Source organism: Botrytis porri (genome assembly GCF_014898465.1).
Source record: "Botrytis porri strain MUCL 3234 chromosome Unknown BPOR_001, whole genome shotgun sequence".
Taxonomy (NCBI): Eukaryota; Fungi; Ascomycota; class Leotiomycetes; order Helotiales; family Sclerotiniaceae; genus Botrytis; species Botrytis porri.
Window position 1 is genome coordinate 2,601,201 of NW_024066075.1, and position 20,701 is coordinate 2,621,901.

The 20,701-nt window shown below is 39.5% G+C and overlaps 4 protein-coding genes across 4 annotated transcripts; 2 read left to right on the forward strand and 2 right to left on the reverse strand.

Annotated features, from left to right (window-relative positions):
- Positions 1-406: 406 nt before the first annotated feature.
- EAF01_000701 (uncharacterized protein) lies at positions 407-847 on the forward strand (the record flags this gene model as incomplete). The annotated part of the gene is made up of 1 exon (XM_038908951.1): positions 407-847. One exon carries the CDS (start codon positions 407-409, stop codon positions 845-847), a length of 441 nt encoding a protein of 146 aa, XP_038775857.1.
- A 7,574-nt stretch (positions 848-8,421) lies between these two features.
- EAF01_000702 (uncharacterized protein) lies at positions 8,422-10,152 on the reverse strand (the record flags this gene model as incomplete). Its single annotated transcript, XM_038908952.1, has 1 exon — positions 8,422-10,152. The coding sequence occupies one exon, from the start codon at positions 10,150-10,152 to the stop codon at positions 8,422-8,424; it is 1,731 nt and encodes a 576-aa protein (XP_038775858.1).
- Positions 10,153-12,795: 2,643 nt separating this feature from the next.
- On the reverse strand, positions 12,796-16,402 carry EAF01_000703 (uncharacterized protein; the record flags this gene model as incomplete). The annotated part of the gene is made up of 6 exons (XM_038908953.1): positions 12,796-13,746; positions 13,799-15,364; positions 15,412-16,007; positions 16,060-16,122; positions 16,180-16,260; positions 16,324-16,402. 6 exons carry the CDS (start codon positions 16,400-16,402, stop codon positions 12,796-12,798), a joined length of 3,336 nt encoding a protein of 1,111 aa, XP_038775859.1.
- A 1,535-nt stretch (positions 16,403-17,937) lies between these two features.
- EAF01_000704 (uncharacterized protein) lies at positions 17,938-19,265 on the forward strand (the record flags this gene model as incomplete). The annotated part of the gene is made up of 3 exons (XM_038908954.1): positions 17,938-18,128; positions 18,424-19,156; positions 19,209-19,265. The coding sequence occupies 3 exons, from the start codon at positions 17,938-17,940 to the stop codon at positions 19,263-19,265; spliced, it is 981 nt and encodes a 326-aa protein (XP_038775860.1).
- Between the last annotated feature and the right edge of the window lie 1,436 nt (positions 19,266-20,701).

Genomic DNA, 20,701 nt, shown 5'->3' on the forward strand with positions numbered 1-20,701 from the left:
AACGAATAGACAATAAAATAGTTATCCCTAAAATAGCACTAGTCCTATAACTGGAACAAGGAAGTCATTGAGCAATGTTCAAATTAAGGTCTTTGTTCTCCAAACGACAAAGAATAGCCCAGCTATATAGTCGAACAACATATCCTGAACAATCCAATTGTAATAACAGCCATTTTACTCAACAGCACTTTCATTACATTCAACAACTTCGATTTTCGGTTCTCAATCTCAGTTACATTTCAAGTCTACCCTGGTGGTAACTTATACACATTTATTTCAATCAACAGCTAAAAACAAAAACAGAAAAACAAACAGGTAAGCCCAAACTCATCTCATCTCCAACTAAAGAGAATCAGTATCTATCAGCATCATGTTCCGGCACTCACACCCAACTCCACCACCCAAAATGCGTTCAAAATTCTACACCAACCCCGAATACCAAAACAAAAAAGCGCCAGCACATCGCCGCACTGGCTGCCTCACATGCGATGAAGGCTACATGTCATATATCCCCCCAGCGCGCGATCCTCATCTCCTCCGCCAGGAATTCCGTCGTCGTCCTTTAAATGCTCCGAAATTAGCACCGCTGTATATACCCGGCTCACTGAACCATAATGATATCGCATCGCTGCGCCCACAGGTTCAGCCGGGACAAGAGGAGTATGCTTTTTTGACGGATTGGCAACAGAAGAAATTAGCGAAGGCGAGGGGGAAACAGGGGGGGTTTAGTGTACCCGAGGAGGATAGGTGGTGGGAAGAAATTTTGTCCAAGAAGGTGTTTTGGAGGGGAATGATAGTTTTTGGTTTGTTATATTGTTTGGTAGGGAGTGGTCCGAGGACAGCTTAAATTAGTATTCTAATATTGAGCTTTGGTCAGGAAGATAGGTTGGTAAGTAGGTCTGTTGTATTTCTCTCTTCTTTTCTCTTTTTCTTTTCAAAATGTTTAATAAGTAATTTTCTTCTTTCCAATAAAGTTTTCTGTGTAGGAGTAGCCATCATAGCTATTTTTAAACCTTTGTTTTATACGTGACAGTGGTATTGGCCCTTTCTGAACAAAGAAATTCAATGCACCATTCTTCCATCAAAAATTAATTCTCTTGATATAAGAACGACGAAATTGGTACCGAAGATATGACTAACGCTTTTATTTAAACTGTCACTTCGGCCAATTGAATCTGCGATAATATGAGGTTTCCATGTCAATTACTCATAACAGTGGTATTGTGAATACCCCTATGAAATTAATTTGATTTCGCTAGTACATCTTCTTGACGATTTTTGATCTTTTTGCATTTAGTTGCCCAATCAGTGTAGACTATGGATAATTATCTGCTAAGTCACGTCAGCGTGACAGGTCCTGTCCATGTTCCCGATTGAAACGATATGAAGAAGCAGTAATTTTTCACACTTGATAATTACCATATAAAATTGCATTCTGTACCTTAGCCTGTGTTCCTAGGTAGTAAAATCGTATATGACCTCACAAAACAAAGCCTAGATAGTTCTAGACATCAATTCTTGCCGGTTAACGATTTGTTAGTGAAATTTCACGCATATCCCTATAATAAGCCAAGTATACTAGTAAGTTACTGAGGCCGCTTAAGTGAGTAATGGATTGATAAAAATCAAAGAGGCGTTGAGTGTATGTATAAAGTGATGGGCCGGGAATTAGTGTGGAATCTTTGAAGCTAAGAACCTTAGTTCGTTTAAGCGAAGGGTCTGTCAGTACAAATTATCGAGCTAAGGCCTTTAGTTCCGAATTAAAGGTATTTAGTTCAATTCTCCCATACGAATCATTGAGTGAAAGGCCTTAGCTCATTTCTTCCAGTACAAATCTTGAAGCTAAAGGCCTTAGTCTCAGGCTTTTAGCGCAACAGCCTTTGGTTGGTTTTCAGAAACATCATGTGACGTAACGACATTGTCTTTCCAACACAAAAGCAAGTGTTCATTTCCACAATAATTTTCAGACAGTTGCCAATGTTGAGCTCTACGATAGCAATGATGGAAAGTTGGCACAGAGTTGTCAAGTGTTGCATAATTATCTTTCTTTGAGAGAATGGGCAAAAATATTGTCCGAAATTGGAGTTCAAGACTGTGGTCCCATAAGCAGCAAAGCGAGTACTAGGAAACGTAATGACAACATATTTAGTTCAGTTGCATATCACAGACGATATCATAAGTTTGGAGTTTACACCCTCTGAAAGTGATAGATGAATACCTTCAGACGATTGAATGCCACAAAACTTCCGGTTCAATTGGTAACTAGAGTAAAGTTCTGGTAAAGCTTTCAAGATCAGATTGTAGTCATCTCATTTTCAAATCAGCCATGACTTATCATTCCAAGGGATTTATCCCGCTCCTCGATACTTTGATCCCGACTACGCATATTGGTCGTTTTTTCACTACTGCTGACCACATACGCATGTGCCGCAAGCCTTAGTACACACCAAAACATTCTCCAACTTTAGGTGAAGATCTGATTGCTTTGCTGAGATCTTTTCCCGCGACTCGGGGCAGTAAATATATACACACGGTTTGGCTTCAACTGATTCATTTGAGACTTGCGAAGCGTGACACAATCCCGAGGCTGATTTGCATACACAGTAAGGCCGAACCAATCATTGCTATTCTAGACTCTCACATGTTCAGTCAAAGGTCCTGCAGTGAATTCATGAGTGTCGCTTTCGCTTCTTTTACATGGATTGCCTACCCTACCACGTCTACGTGCTGCCACGCAAGGATACTCAATTTCAATAGCGACCACTCAAACTACGGGCCATCAGGCTCTGCAATTACTTGTCTTTCTGAAAATGCTTTAGTCGGTCTATTTAGGTCAATAGGATCATTATAGCTTGGTAGTCATGAAGGAACGACCGACATAGGTAATCTTTCTGCGAGGTTTCCGACCTTGCAAAAATATTTGAGTCAAACAGTACTCATCTGATAACTGCGACATTTTTTTCTTTTTTCTTTTTTGTCTTTGGAAATTGGGCAAGTTGAATTACAACATAAGAAGATAAGATAGTTTCGACACTTAATATCACACAGCAAAAACAGAGCAGATTTCTGGGATTGTTTCCCTATGCTAAAGTTGTCTCGATTGATCAACATAGGTCCTTGTGTACAGCATACGAAGTGTTTCCGTTGCCAAGTTCTATCAAAAACCTGGAGATTGTAGGAGATTGATCTTGATTTTTTAATGCTTTCAGATCGTGCTTTCGAGACGGAAGAGTGGCTTAGAACTTCCACTGCCTGTTTGATTCACTTGTATCACCCATTTCCATTAACAGGCGCAGCTTTTACTGAATTTGTTATCCACATTTTGCCCCCCCATTCCTTGAGATTCATTATTTAAATCAAAAGCGCAACCGAGGCTAGACCGTGACCATCAATTAACAATATATTCAAATCGTTTAAAATTATTGAATTTCATTAGAAGATTGAATTATTCTCGAATTTCTAATTGCAAGAGCTTTAAAGGGGTTCTTTCTTATTTATTAGTAATTAGATGGAATATAAGGGTGCGTTCGGATCGATTTATTTCGACTTATTTCAATTATTAATGTAGTTTATTAGTGAGCAGGTTATATTAGCAAACGGATTATCTTATTTTATATATAAAATTCGTTTGTATGTAATCATGCACTTTCTTTATATAATAATATAATTTAAAGAAATCTGAAAATATTGAAATTTAGTTATATAAAAATCATAAAAATCTAATTATTTATTAAAAAATTAAATTATTATAATAGTTATTATAAAAATAACTTTTTTGTAACGAAAATCATAATAATTTCTACTTTTTTTAAAATATAATAGAAATATTTATAAAAAAATTAGATTTGTAAAAAGCTAATTTTTTATTGTTATTGAAAATTCTTTTCTTTTTTCAAAATAATGATTAATTTGTTACAACGGATTAGTAACAGGCTGTAGAATCACTGACTTATAGGCTATAATGGTATTATAGGCCTCAGTGATTCAGCTGCAGTATACCGGGGGACACTAGGCACCCAAGGAAAGCCTCAGGCATGTATATAGTATTAGTTATAGAATACACTGAATCATAGGACATGGTTCCTAGGACAGTAGGGTCCTAAGAAGAATAAGCAATACAGGACACAGTAAGCAAGAGAGGTCTTGCTAGGATTAGTAAGCTCCCAAGGGATTAGCCCTAGGACAGGAAATAAGACAGGACGACAAGACTCACGGGACTAGTATCACGTGATGGACCATCCCATCAGTCCCACCGATTATTATCAATGGGATCAGTGGGATCCCACTACGCCCACTACTCTCAGTGAGTGGGATCGATGGGATCGCAGAGTGCAAAGGTCTATATAAGGGAAAGGGTTTCTTTACATGTAGAGCTTCGTGCTCAAGAACAATCATTAGTTTCATTACTATAGTTACGAGAATTGCAACCAGTTACAACCTTATTGAATTCCTACTTGAAGTCTAGTCTAAACCACCTCGAGAGATCTCTAGACACTTCCACGTGACCCTAGAGGCAGCTCCCGTAACATAATTATTAAAATAAGAATATTAAAAAAGGCCTAATTTTAGTGTATTTTCAAGTGACCTGTGTTACGGGAGCTGCCTTTAGGTTATATGGAAATGGCTAGAGATCTCTTGAGGTGGTTTAGATTAGACTTTAAGTAGGAAATCAATAAGGTTGTAATTGATTATAATTCTTATAATTATAATAATGAAACTAATGATTATTCTTGAGTATAAAGCTTTATATGTAAAGAAACCCTTTTCCTTATATAGACCTTTACATTTTGCTATTCTATCGATTCCATTTATTAAGAGTAGTGGGAGTAATGGGATTCTATTAATCCTATTGATAATAATTGGTGGGATTAATGGGACAATTCATTATATGATATTAGTCCTATGAGTCTCGTCGTTCTATCTTATTTCCTGTTCTAGGGTTAATCCCTTAGGAGCTTATTAATCCTAGCAAGATCTTTCTTACTTATTGTATTCTATATTACTTATTCTTTTTAGGACCTTATTGTCCTAAGTGTTACAACGGATTAGTAACAGCGGCCGAATCGTGAGCATTTATGCTATGGTAGTAATATAGATACTAGAGATTCAACTGCAAGATACCACGGGGGTCTAGACAGCCTAAGAAGCCTCAGGCTCTGGGCCAATATTAGTCATAAGGAAACCTAAATCAACAAGATGTAAGCTCTAGAACAATGTGTTCTAGGAGGAATAGAAATAAGGAACGGAAATAGGCCTGGCTAGGATTAATAATATTTTAGGGGATTAGCCCCAGGACAAAAGGGTAACCAGGAGAATAGGAGTCTAGGGACAAGTGTTATGTGACTCAAAGCCGATCGACTTATCGATCGACTTTTCAATTGACTTGTTGGTTGACTTCAGGACGAAGGTCTATATAGAGAATGAGTTTTATTACAATGTAGAGCTTCATGCTCAAGAACAATTATTAGTTTCATTACTATAGTTACGAGAATTGTAACCAATTACAACCTTATTGAATTACTATTTGAAGTTTAATCTAAACCATTTCGAGAGAACTCTAGCCATTTCCACGTAATCCTAGAGGCAGCTCCCGTAACACTAAGAATTATATCCTATGATTCAATGTATTTTATAACTAATACTATATATATGCCTAAAACATCCTTAAGTGCCTAATATCCCCTGGTATACTGTAGTTGAATTACCAAGGCCTATAATACTTATATAAATTTAAAAATCGATATTTTAAAGCTCTAGATTTTAATATAGAAAATTCCTAAAAATCTGAAATTTTTAAGGTAAACTAAAAATGATCTAAATTATATATAACGTAACGTATGGGGAACTCGGACATATGGGGAACTCGGACACTTTTAGCCCATCACCAACTTGAAACCGCAATAACTTTTATTATGCATACCCAATCACCTTCTACATCTGCTCAAATTGAAGAGAAGCTTCAAAAGGCTATAATTTCACTTCAATTGAAAGAATTTAAATCAATTAGAAAGGCTGCAGAGCATTTTGAAGTCCCTAAGTCTACCCTAGCTGATAGGCTGGCTGGGAAGAAAACACGTTCCCAAACCCACGAAATGGCTCAAATTCTTTCAAACGCAGAAGAAAATACTCTTGTACGATGGATTTCACGACTTACCATCACTGGATTCCCTGCTACACCTATGTTGGTGAAGGAAATGGCCGACGAAATTCGTCTTCGACGCGTTCGGGTCGCGTCATCTCGAAATCCTACCTCGACAGAAATTCCACCTATAGGCCACGAATGGATCTATAGATTCCAAAAACGACATCCAGAACTTAAAACATGCTATTCACGTCAATTAGAGTCTAATCGGGCTAAAGAAGCAACTCCGGAGAATATTCAGGCTTGGTTTGACGCGTTTCGCACGCGTCTCATTGAGCGAAAGTATGAATTAGATGATATGTATAATATGGATGAAACCGGATTTGGAGTTGGAAGTACTCAAAGTACGCGCATTATAGTCGATTCTACTCAGAAATCGAATTGGAAAGTTACAGCTGGCAAGCAAGAATGGATAACTGCATTTGAATGTGTCAATGCAGCTGGAAATGCTCTATCACCTATGGTCATTTTCAAGGCTCAGAATACGAATTCTGCATGGATTCCAAAGGACACACCTCAAAGCTGGCAGTTCTCTACTAGTACAAATGGATGGACCTCAAATAGCCATGGATTAGAATGGTTAAAAAGGGTTTTCGAACCAGAATCCAAGAAAGTGTCAGGTGACCGACCTCGACTTTTGATCATGGATGGCCATTCAAGCCATATTACAGGTAGCTTTATTGCTTTCTGTATAGATAATGATATTGATTTACTTATATTACCTCCTCATTGCTCTCACTTGCTTCAGCCACTTGATATTGCGGTGTATGGGCCAATGAAACGATATCATGCTTTAGAGGTCGATCGATATTCTCGAGCTGGTGTAAAGCGAATCCAAAGAGCTGAATGGGTAGAACTCTTTCAAAATATTAGAAAAAAAGCATTGAATTCTTCTAATATTAAAGCTGGCTGGAGAGGAGCTGGTTTAGTACCTTTTGCCCCACGAAAAGTACTCGATTCATTACCATTTAACTCCTCCCAGCAACCTTCTACTCCACAAATGAGAACCCCCAATCAAGACCTAGACTTGTCTATACTCAGGAGTTCTCCTCCAGATGGAACAGAACTAAGGCAAGCAAATCAGATCTTTAATACAGCTCTAGCAAGCAGTGGTTCTCCTGCATCGCCAACTCGTCGATATGCCAAGAGAATGACTAGGCTTGTAGAATCTCAAAATGCTGAGATAGCCCTACTTCGGAAACAGCTCTCTGATGCTCAGGAGGTAATTGAGACTCGAAAGAAAAGAACTAAAGGCAAAAGAGTCAAATTACAAGGTCAATTTGTCTTTAGTACTAAGGAAGTATTGAAAATGGTACGTGAGGCGGAGGAAAAACCGAAGGAGAAAAAGCCACGAGGACGGCCATGCAAACGCCCAATTGAAGAATCAGAAGAAGAGATTGAAGAAGAAGAGCTAGAGAATAGTTCAAGTGATTCGGAATTGGAATTGGAGGATTGTGTGGCTTGTAGAACAAGATCGCGTGTAGAATAATTGAAAAAGTGTCCGAGTTCCCCATACGTTACGTTATATAAATTTTCAATAAATTCTATTTATAAATAAGAAAGTTAAAAATTCCATTTTTGGTATAAAAAGTGGCCTAAAAGGGGGGTGGCCCGAAAGTAGGGTACCCGACTTATTACCTCAAATATATTAGCCTCAATACTCTTGCCATTTTAACAACATTATAAATTTCTCCAAATAAATAAGAAAACGAACCGAACGCACCCTAAAAGATCATCTCTTTTATTACTCCTTTTAAATTAACACAACTCATACAACAGCCTGTCTCCTAATACCCTGTTAGTGGCACGATGTCCTCTGATCACCCCATACGTCTAATATTGGAAAGCCGACATTGAAAATATTTCATTTATTATTATTTTGAGAAGGTCTAATTACTAAAGATGTGTCGATGAACTGGATGGATTCTTAGTCTCTCATACCAGGTCAAGTCTACATAGTTCTGGAAACCTTGGAGTATCCGCGTCGAGTGTGAAATGTCCAGATGTTCAGATTTCATTAGGGCAGGTTTGTGGACATAGAGAGTGTAATTGAAGCCGGTAGTCTTTAACAAATAATAGACGTAAATTAATTCGATAACAATGCTCGATTTCAACGTCTTTTATTGAGATTCATGGAACTGTATAATTGTGAGTAATGCACTTTATCCAAATCTAGTAGAACACTTTTTAAATTGCTAGCAAAAAGTTGTCGGCCAGCCGATACTAACAATCCAAACACAAAAGCGACAAACACATCTGCAAACCCACTAGAAAATACATTATTCCCAAATCTTCCCTAGATTATGGTACCAAGGACCTGTTCTAACAGGAGCATCAGTCTCAGTAGCTAAAACCTCTTCTAAACCACTCGCCATAACAACATCAGCTGGCTTCAACATCCACTCATCTGACCGATGAAATATGCGATGGCATAAATAGATGGTGAGGAAAATAGGAAGACCAATATAAGCTGTAAGAAAAGACGATACACTCCATTTGCCAGGAAAGAAAACGCTAAATCCATTACAAAGAAGAAGGATTGTAAAAGCGCAGATCGAGACGTAAGCCAAATAAGGCTGAAAACGCGATCTGTATGGTAGATCCGTGATCTCATGTGCAACGCACGCCTTGCGAAAACGGAAAAAGACTACACAACAACAGATCCAGGAGATAAATCCAGAAGTATTGGTAAGATTGATAAACCAGTTGAAAACCTGTATTCCATTGCTACCACAGTTGAGATAGGCTAGAAGTGAGAACATGGAGCTGGCCATTAGTGCTGGATAGGGTACACCCCATCTGTTACATTTTTTGAACACTTTTGGTGCATTGCCGGAAAGTGCAAGGGAGTATAAAGATCTGCTTGACATATAGAGGTAGGAGTTTCCTGAAGACCATGCAGAAGTAATGATTACCGCATTGATGACGCTGTCTAATCCGGATATACCAGCATTCTTGATTGCTATAACCCAAGGTGATGATGCTGCACCAGCTCCACTGCCAATCAATCCTGGCGCATTACTACTCACAATGACGCCTATTGCGAGAGTTCCGCCAATGTAGAAAATGAGAAGTCGGATAAAGTATCGTTTAGCGGCAGTTGGGAGATTGCGACGTGGTGATTCCATTTCGCCTCCAGTAATGACGAGTAACTCGGGCGCGAAGTTGAAGGAGAAGCAAGAGAAGACTAGAACATATAGAAAAGCGCAAAATCTTCCTGCGGATCCGCCGACAAGATATACTCTCGTTGCTCCTGGATCTCTCCAGTAATGAAATCCAAGTGGTTGATGTGATGGTCCTCCACCACAAAAGAGGATCAAGGAAAGTATCAGGAGACCGATGATCATAAATACCTTCAGGGACGCAAACCAAAACTCAGTTTCTCCATACACTTTGACCGGAAAGCAGTTCAGTCCGACAATGACCAAGAGAAGAATAGTGATCCACACCGCGATATTTACATCATTCGGCCAATAGTCAATAACCAATCCCGCCGCCGTAATCTCATAAGGAACAACAATAGCAAAAGAATACCAATAAAGCCAACCCATAGCAAACCCAAGACTGGGAGAAATGTATCGGAAAGCATATGAAGCCATCGTACTTCCATGAACGGGCATATATGCACTGATTTCTGTTGTCGCCGTAACAATCCCATACACAAAGATGGTGATGAGACAATAAGCAAGAAAGAGAAATGCAGGTCCTCCAGCGAAAAGTGCTTGTCCACTTCCGACAAATAATCCGGTACCAATGGTACCTCCCAATGCAATCATTTGTGCATGTCGAGATTTTAAACCGCGCCGAGTGCTCCCGTCAGAGTTTGCATCAGGTACCGGGTCGAAACCTACCTCTGATTCATCGGAGGCTTCGCAGGTGTGTTTATCGAAGTGATTCGTATTATTAACATCGGTAGTATTGGAAGGTTCGTAGACTTGTTTGTCGGAGTGATCCGGATGATGTAAATCGGTAGCATCGGACAAGACCGGTTGATTGGATTCAGCGCTCATCATGGAATCTCAGTAGAAAGTTTGACGGTGAGGTATCAGTCAGATGGATGCTGCTAACTAGGACTTGGAATCTGAAACCTTGCAAACTTTATAGTGATTGATAATCTGGTTAGGTACCCCTGAAATATAAATTCACCAGAAGCTTCGTATGAGGGGAGGGGCTCAACTTTAAAGCGTCACCACATAGTTACACGGTTAGATTGGTATCACTACCGTATCTATCTTCGTGTAACTACCAATCAACCGCTCATTGTTTGATCAAAAATAATGCATATCACAAAGATACTGTCTAATAATTGATAGATAGCTGGAAAGAATCATAGTAAGACTTTCAGCCTTATTCGGGTACCATGGATTCATCAAAACTGAAGAATAGCATAGATCAGTCTCTTTTTCCCTCCTCTTTCAGACAGTAATGAGTGAATATAATTCCATCTTACCAAACCAAAATGTATCTTAAATCACCTGGGCAAGTCACACCATTACAAAAACTCGACAGCTGCTATTGAAATTCCGAAAATTTCGATTGTCCTAGATCAAGTCGCCACTTTGTCCGATTTCCAAATATCATGAGAATTTCACTTGACCTTGGATATCAAAAGATGGAAGCCTTTTGGTCTTGCTGAAATTTGTGATACTCGATCAGGGTGACATGTTGATGGTGGTAATCTTACATAGCCCGGCCCGTTCGCTAATACCTCTATATAGGTGAAAAACAGGCCGAAATTGATCACTAGTAAAGCCCTTGGCCCTCCAACAATCCAATTATTTTATTCCAAGCCAGAGAGTTAATTGTTTGAGATTTTTATAACTGAAGATTATCTAAGGATTTATTCAATATTGTTAACTTTCATGGTTTTATCATGGATTGATCTATTGTAGAAGTTATTAGAATAATCAATTTTGGCCTCTTTTTTCTCCCATGTAGAGAATGCTACTGGACTTTACACTCATAGTGTCATTTATAAGAATTATCTGTGATTAATGCGGTATATCGTGCACATATTTTGACAGGAAACCTTTCGTCTAGGTATCCAAGCAAAGCATATCTGATCGTCGGGAATATTGTAGTGAAACTCATGAGTCGTATCAGTAGCTTCTGATAAAATTACGAATTGTTGTTAAAGCGACGTAATTATTTATCCTCTCGGGAAGAATTTATAAAGAAAATTCCGAAATGAAAAAGGAGATAATCGCATTTCGTCTTCTATGAAGTGTCCAACTATTGCTATCATAAGTTCCTCACTCTGGGGAAATCAGATGACAGCAAGTAAATATTGAGGGAATTTTAAAATCGTTCGTGTTGGGGAGAAAACTTGATTACTGGAAGTTAACAACTATTAGTATTCCAAGAATAATCTATTGGTTACTATTTCCGCGCATCACAAAGGTGATCATCGTTATTCGAGTAAGGTCAAGCATAGGGCGAAAGGGGAAGGGATTTAGAAATAAGCGAAGATTCCCCACATTAGGAACTAATCAAGAGAGCCAAGAGGAATAGGCCATCGCAAGACAAAAACTCAAGAGAATGATAGCATAGATGGTATTGAGTTTTGAATGATAAGATAAACTAATCCATCCTCTTCCCCAGGCTTCTTACAATTTTCCACCTTATTTTCAAAGTTATCTTCAATCCAACACCCATCTCCGAATAACCAAATTCACTTATTCATGACGATCCACAAATTCGGTCAAGACAGCATAGATTACCAGAACGACCGCAAAAGACCCGAAAACTACCACACACTTGCAAATACCCATCCTAACCAACTATCTGCGTAGCAATTCCTCACCACTAGAAATCTCACGTAACATTGTTCTCAGGTACCCAAACATCTGCGATTTCCATCAAAATCTACATTTAGGGAAACAGAGCAAACATACCTAGACAAATGAAACAAGCTTATTTTCTTAAAGCCTTACATACTCACAACGATCCACTCATACTCGTACCTCATAGCAGTCATTAGTGAACGATTTCTATTGTCACCTAACATAGAAATTTGTTCCAAGATTACTTTCAGCCATGCGGTAAATCCTAGCATCGCTGTCTTTGTTCTTTTGGGGGGAAGTGGGGGTTGGGGAAGAGGGGAATTGTTGCAGTGTTTCATTATTGCTTTATATTGTCTTTCACACAAGAGAATAGAATGATCGATCTGAGATTTTAAGATCGAATAAAACAGGATACAAGGGTGAAGGATAAAATATAGGGTGAAGCGGTGTTTAGTTATTCAAGTAAGGAGTCGCATGTGAAGTACGTGGCAATATTTTCAATAGCGAGTGAAGGTTTCTTCTTCTTAGCCAGATATAGGCAAGGAATTCAATTATTCGAAGTTATAGTACCAAACTGAAAAGGGTTCTGGCTTTATCACATAGTTATTCTCATCCAAGAATCTTCTCATTAGGGCAAGATAACAATTCTTATATTGTTCCTCTTTATGACCATACCATGTCCTCAAGTACTTGTCCTCATCAAATCAACTGTCAAATCAACTGTCAAATCAACTGTCTAATCAATATCTCAGAATACCTCTCCACCTACTTTATGTGTATAATTAATGCGCCCAAACAATCCTATGCAACGGCAACCACCCAATGCAATCTCTTAACACCATAACACACCATGCCAATGTAAAGCTCCAATTACAAATTGAACCAGATCATTTTACATCTATCAGCTCTCATTCTCACCTCTCTCGAGCAATCATCCAACGCGACATCAAGTTCCTTCAGTACTGCATTTTTCCGCTTCAGAAGCAGTCCATTCTCTACCAAAGTCGGAAGCATAGCAAGCACATCCAAAGCCTTAGATCTACCCTCAACATTAGCATCCGAGGGAGAATCATACGTATTGTGCGTACGATCCGTCATTCGATTGATAATTGAATCAAGGTGTTCTTCAATCAAACCAGGATTTTCCGGCATTAGAACGATCATAATGTTCATGCTCGCATCTTTCGTGGTCTTATCCGGAACGTCTGTACCAGCTAGAGCAATTGGAAGGATTTGTGCAGCATTGCCTTGCATGATCTTCGCTGGCATATATCGAAGGATACCAGCAATGGCAATGAGATAATTCTCCTTGATACGACTGTCTTCATTGGATCTCCAGAGAGTGATAAGTTGATTGACAGTGGTGCTGTAAAGGCGACCGAATCGAAGAGGACGAAGAATACAGAAATTACTTTCGTTCATCATGTTCGATGGAGCCAACAGGATTCCGAAACTGCGGGCAATCTTTCGACCACGTTTTGGGTCGGAAATACCTTGCATCATAGCATCGATGAGTGCCGTACTACATGGTTCATATGCTGCTACTGCGGCCGCAGCAAAATAAGCCAGGGCTTGGTATATTTGATATGCTTCCAGATCTGGCTTTGATGCTGCTTCATTGACCAGCTCAAGCATAACGCCATGAAGTTGTTTCCCATCTTCAAATGTTTTCTTGTCTGCACCAAATTTGTTTACGAAAAGTTGAAGCATCTGTAACATACTAATGCGAGCCTGTCTCGAACACTTATTTTCAATAGAAATCGCGTTGAAAAGCATCGACTTGGCAGTTTCATGAACCACTAGACCTAAGCGATCGTTATCCTGGAGCAAATCAGTCAAAATTAAGATTGGAAAGAAATGAAAATCGGCTCACTTCTTTGCGGATTCCAGCTATTAATGCCGTGGAAAGAATGTTGGCGGAACATTTATTAGAGGGGCCAACACGAAGGTCCTGTTGAGAAGCACCTAAGTCTGCTCTAGTGTGTGCTCCGAAATTGAATAATGTCCAAACACGACTTGGCTCAGTTGGATTGTCTGCATTAGCTTTGAGTAAAAAGTTATTTTCGTGTGGAGTGGTGTTGGATCGAAGGATGGACGTTCCAATTGTTCCAACAAGTGCAACAACGGAATCTTCGAAGTATTCTCCCTTGTTAACCTCGGAGATACCTACAAACCAACTGCCTTTCAAATCACCAGTCTCATGCTGAAAGAGACCAATGACTCGCTTAAATAGTGCAATTGCGATGAAAGCATAGGGATCGATGATACCATTACTGCTTGAAAAAAGTTCACCCGCCGTTGTATCATTGGCAAGTGCATCGTCAAAAACCTGTAATCCTCGATATATTGCGGCTAAAAGGGCCAGCTGATAGGATTTTTGATTTGCAAATTTACAAATATGATGTGTAAATTTCATGACAAATTCGGATTGTAAAGCCTTAAACAGTCTGAATTTGAAGTGAGTCTTGTCTTCAGAGTCGGGAGTTTCTAACTCGCGCTGGCAAGTCGACTTGCACGCAATATCCACAAGTGAATCTAGGAGCCAGACTACTTTAGATAAGTCAGACTCATCACCATGCTCGGTTTCTAATTGATCTGGAAGTTTGCCAATAAAATTGGGGAGTGTGATGTTGATAAACGTGTCTGGATATCGAACCGATAAAGTGGACAATGAAGCCACAGCCAAAGCTCGAAGATCATCCGCCTCTTTCAAATTGAACGCTGTTTCGTTGAGCTTTTCAATGATTGTTCCTTGTTCGAAAGAATTCAAAAATGGACGGTTGACGGAATCATTGCGAATTGATGCCAAAAGTGTAAGTCCTTTAGTGGTGGCTATCTTTAATTCGAGATCACTTGAAGACACGGAGGTGGCGCCAAAGTAAAGTTCTATGAAGCTTTCGCGGAAGCTATCAAAATTTGCATCCATGACGGCCAATTGTTTAGCCATGTATGCATCCTCGATAGTTTGAGTGGATGAATGTGAGATGTTTGCACGTGTTTCGAGAATAATATTAAATGACTCGAGCAATCGCGTTTTGTCGGCTATAGTATCTAGCCCTTGCCATAAGGTGAAAAGGGTTGGTAGAGTATTGCGAGAAGTAAGTGTAAAAGCTTGAGGAGATGTGCTCGAAATTTTGCCCAAAATACGAGTACACGGTAAAACCATACGCTTCTTTGTATCATCGGTGAAGATTGTAATGCATTCCTGAGTGACATAGTTGACAAATTTCTCCAACTCGACGTTATCGTCTTCGTTGCTAGAGGATTGTTGGTCAAGTCTGCCGGCAATCGCAGCAATGTTTTCTATAGAACGATTGATAAAGTCATCATTTTCGCCGTTCCAGACCTCCCATTTCAAAGTGTCCCATATTGTGACTGAAAACACCGAAACATTGGTGTAATTTCGTATGCATTCAAGCATGGAATCGAATACATCAATCTTACAGATTAGCATAAAACGGAAAAGAGGATGATGGGTTTGGCTACCTTTATATCTGCTCTAACGCTTTCGGAGTCTAATTTCTGGAAGAGTGCTGGGAAAACAAAAGGTGCATATTTATCGTTTGATATCAAACAGTTCAAAAGACCACGTTTTAGATCCTCCTCTGGCTTCAAGGGCGTTGCTGATTTAGTAGTTGTAATGGGAAAATAACGGAAGAACGATCCAAACAAAGTTTCAGCTTCATCAGAGTTTATATCCCAACTTTTGCCTAATTGACTATAAATTTTGAAAATAGCAAGTATACAAGATGGATTTCTCTCAATTGCTGCCATGGAAGCCATGCCATCAACAAACTTGCTTCCAAGCGAGGATTGAAGTGCTGTCGAATATGCTTCTAGCAGACATTGGAGGAGATTCAGTAGACTTAATCGCGTAGAATGAGGGAAGTCATTTAGAGACTGCTTGTTGTCCGGAAGACGGAAAACTGCCGACGCTATCTCAGGTGCATTTGATTTAATAAATCTGGGCATCTTTGCAATGGTGGTCAAAGATTTAGCAATTTCCAGGAGACCAGCTCGGTATATCTGAACCTCTCCAGCCTGAGACACCCGATTTGTCAAATACTCAACAAGAGCGCTCACTGGTGTATATTAGCACTCAGACCCAATACACATATCGCTCACTCGACTTACGATCATGCCTTGAGAGCTTTCCGGGGTCGACACTTTGTAGTACAAGTAACAAAAACTCCAATCCTGGATGTAGTCAGCACTGAAATAGGTTCCAAACCAATTTACTCAAATGGGTTGCACCTTTCTGACAATCTTCCATAGAAGCCTCGCCATCTATATATGGACCAAGCTCTGCAATAAGACTGCTAATTGCAGTGAGATCTGTCCCAAAAGTTTAGCAAATGTTCACGCCGATACTTTTGGCTGAAAGCTTCGAAATCGTACTTTCTACTTTTCGATTGACAATTGCTACCTTATCCTCCTCTGCCTCCGCAGCCATAAACTCAACTACCGTAGATGCCATATTGTTTTTGTTTACCGTAGCTCGCCAATGGAAAGTAGGCTATCCGAAATAAAACTTGAATTGGGCGATGGCGGTCGAAAGCGCCTAATCTATAGAAAGCCCAATATTAGCTACCTGAGAGCATGCACATTCTGTATTCAATTCAACTGCTAGCTGGTGCCCAACAACCTATGTACCAATCCAAGAGACCGAGTGGTTATAGAAATGTATTCTACTTGCGCGCCACGGTAGCTTGTGCCTTGCAGCAGGAGAAAAGGTATTCGTCTGGATTGTAATCCAAGTCACAACAATGCGAAGAAGGATAGTGGGATAGGTGATAGCGTGCTCATTATCTTGAAGGGCAAGAAAGATGTCGCCGAAGTTTAGAGAGTAAATCCAGGTGCCATGTCTCAACCCAAAGTGAAGATCGAGGTCTAGATCGTTGCAGAAGAGGGAGGTAGGACGACACATTTTGGCAAGAGGATCGGTCAAGGATTGAAGCCAATTGAAGTTGAGGGTCTAAAACCTGGGCAACCCGGGTGTCCTGAAAAGATCCCAGATAACCCATCGAGTAAGATCGTGGACGTAGGTTGAGAAATGCTAGGTAGCTTTGAAGCTCTTCGAATGGTGGAAATGATATATATACTTGCGCCCCGCCACAGCTAGGAATAGTTCCATAACAGCCAAACAAGGTCTATTGGTCGCCATCAAGCAGCACATAAGATGGGATAACACATGAATAAAACCGTAGCAACTTACTCAGAAGGAATAAATTTGTCGTGAAATGTAGCACCAATTCGAGTCATCAATAAGAAAAGCTAGGTATGTATGTAGACTTGTAGAAACGATGATATATGGCTGATAAATGAAAATGGTATCAAAATGAACAGTTCTGCTTATACAAAAGAAGAGGATGAAAACGAGTGAGATGTAATGTTGATTGCAAATCATATACTCTTGAACGGCAGGATCTCTTCTGTGTGAACTCTGATGGATGATAACTATAATAATCAATGAGCTTCTAGAATTCATTGAGGGGAATTTTCTGCCGATTAAAGCGGTCAATGGTTGAACTTCGGGAAAAATGTGAAATAACCTTAACACCTCGAATTCCTATCATGTTTGTTCTGGTTGATGATGATTCATATTGTACATCCATCAGGAGAGGAGAACAACTTCCAATCTAATAAATCAAGTACTTGATTCGAAGGAAGCTCTTATTGTTCCTCTTTTTATACATCATCTTTGTATCGTCGTCACCTTCACTGAATCCGGTGAGGTAAAAGAGCCCCAATCAACACCCCTGAGTTACCCCTCCATTTCCCCTCCAAAAACAAAGTGCGATAAGATAAGCATTGGATTTGGAAAGAAAATTTTATTCCACACATGTTTCAATAAAACTTTTCCCCTGATTTGTTACCTTCCAGAAGAGGATTTTCCTATCAACAAACCAAGTATACACGAGACCCTTGTCGAAGCACTGCGATTCTATCGAAAATTGTGCCACGATCTTCTCTAGCATCCTTTACTGCACCTCATTCCACATATAGTCGAACATGTCCTCTTCTCCTGTCCCAGCGACCTGCAAGGTTATCTTGGCTCAAGGAATTGCTAAAAAGTTGCTTGGAGAGGTTGCGACGGATCTAGAGAAGTTAACCTTCAAGCCTAAGCTTGTGGGATTGTTGGCAAACGAAGATCCTGCAGCCCAGCAGTATGCGGACTGGTCAATGGCTACATGCATTGAGAAGTGAGTGTTCTTCCATTCGTTTCCATTTGCTATACAAGAGGATTTTGCAATCGCATATTTGCTATACTTGACCACATCTTCCTTCAAAGATGGGAGTAATTTAACGATTCACAAATCAAAAGATCTGAAAAGCACAGAGAAGTTGGAGATTACATTACAAGACACTGAAATGGAAATTACTTGCGCCCACGAGCAATCAATCTTTTAGTTCAAGACTTGGGGATTCTCACAATGGTGTCGAACACTACAAGTAGTTGGACTTCGATAGTTCCACACACTGACTTCTTTCATCCAGTGGTTTCGATTTCGAACTCCGAAAGTTCACCAAGGAAGAGATCGAAGATGAAATCCTCAAAGCGAACAATGACGATTCCATACACGGTATCATCGTATACTACCCAATCTTCCCCGCCCCTTCTCTACAGGATGGATATATCCAACAAATAGTCGCTCTCAACAAAGATGTAGAAGGATTGGCGCATACATACCGTTTCAACATGTACCAAAACATTCGATTCCTTGACGCCCCTCACAACACTCAAAAATCGATTTTACCTTGCACACCTTTAGCGGTTGTCAAAGTTCTCGAACATCTACAGATCTATAACTCGGTTCTCCCATATGGCAACCGTTTATACGGAAAGACAATCACAGTATTCAACCGCTCAGAGGTTGTTGGTCGTCCATTGGCTGCTTTACTTGCAAATGATGGTGCTACAGTCTACTCTTGCGATCTTGACGGCGTAAAGCTCTTTACCCGTGGCAAGGGTATCAAGAAGATCTATCACGAGGTACACGATATGGAAGGAATGAAGAATGATGAATGTTTACCCAAGAGTGATGTGGTCATCTCGGGTGTCCCAGGAGAGAAGTTCAAGATTAACACTGAATTGATCAGGGATGGCGCGGTCTGTATCAATTTCTCATCTCAAAAGAATTTTGATGGTCCTGCTGTGAAGGAGAAGGCTTCGATTTATGTACCTTCCATTGGAAAAGTTACAATCGCTGTTTTGTTAAGAAACCTTTTGGTTGGTTCTTCCGTGTCCTGACAAATAAAGTCGTTTACTGATAATTTTATAGAGATTGGTAGGAAACCAAGGAAAGGGGGCTGCAAAGCCAGTGGAAGCATTGAATTAAAAGGAAATTAGGCTATTATGGAAGAACCGAAAAACAGAACGGCGTTTTGGGAATATTTATACCAAAGAGGAGTTGAGAATGATAAAGGATAGGATTAAAGTGATAAAAAGTTCTCATAATTGAATTGGATTTGGTATTTTTACTTCCGCCTCTGTAACCTTAACAATTTTTTATTTTATTTTGCAATAGCGATAGTGAATCGGACATGTCTCGTTTATCTACCTACCTGGTAAGCACTTATTGATTGTAGTGTTGAGATCTAAGTCTGCGGTTTGGACGATAGTCTAGAGATATACCCGGAGCGGGAGGGCATACATTAGTATTCAGGCCGTGCCGGAGATGAATGACCTATACGATGGGAATGGAAAATAGGAAGTGCGTAGTCTGACAATTGTTCCTCATTATCATAACTCTATCTTATGATCCAGACATGTATCCTGTGCTATGGATCACTCGCTCATTCCTCCTCTATTGATCAATATTCCTTTCCATCCATATAGGATGTTTTGAGACACTGAATGGGTATCGAATGGATCTGGATCTGGGTTTGAGATTGAGATTGAGTTTCAGTTTGAGATTTGAATTTGAGATTTATATTTATATTTATATTTATATTTATATTTATATTTATATTTATATTTATATTTATATTTATATTTATATTTATATTTATATTTATATTTATATTTATATTTATATTTATATTTATATTTATATTTATGCGTGAGTTATGTCTGTGTCTTGAGTTGTTATGTGAGGTGAGAGGCGGAGGAGAGGAGAGGAAAGGAGAATTTGGAAAAATAACCGAGAGGATTTCTAGGGGATTAGGGGCGGGGTGAGGAAAGCGCCCGAAGGGGGTATTGGTATGTTGGGTTTGGGTAGCGAGGAAAGTGAATTGGATTGGATGGGATTGGTGGAGAGAGGATAGATTGATAGATTTTGAATTTTTGGAATGATGGGGTTTTGTTATGTGGATAGTGGATTGTGTATAGTGGATTATGTATAGTGTGAAATTACTGAGTGGTTTTCTTGTTTTGGTGTGTGTATGAAGGATGGATGGATGGATGGATAGATGGATAGATGGATATCTAGGGGAGGGAGGGAGGGGGAAACCAGATATTATCTGAAAATCTCGTGATATTACCTGTATATATATTATAGTAGATCGAAGAGTTTTTGTTGCATATCTATTTTTGTGCTCAGAATTTAGTATTGTGTTGTGTTGTGTTGTATTGTATTGTGTTGTATTGTCTTATACTGTATTGTATAGTATTGTCTGGTGTGATATAAAGAAAAGAGCTTTGTGTGTGTGTGTGTGTTTGTGGTACGATGTATGGGTAGTTGGTGATACTAGGTGGTACTAAGATAGTACTAAGTTCTTGGGAGGGAGGTCTTTTGTTGCATATCTGTTTTTGTGCTCAGGGAATCTGGTGGGA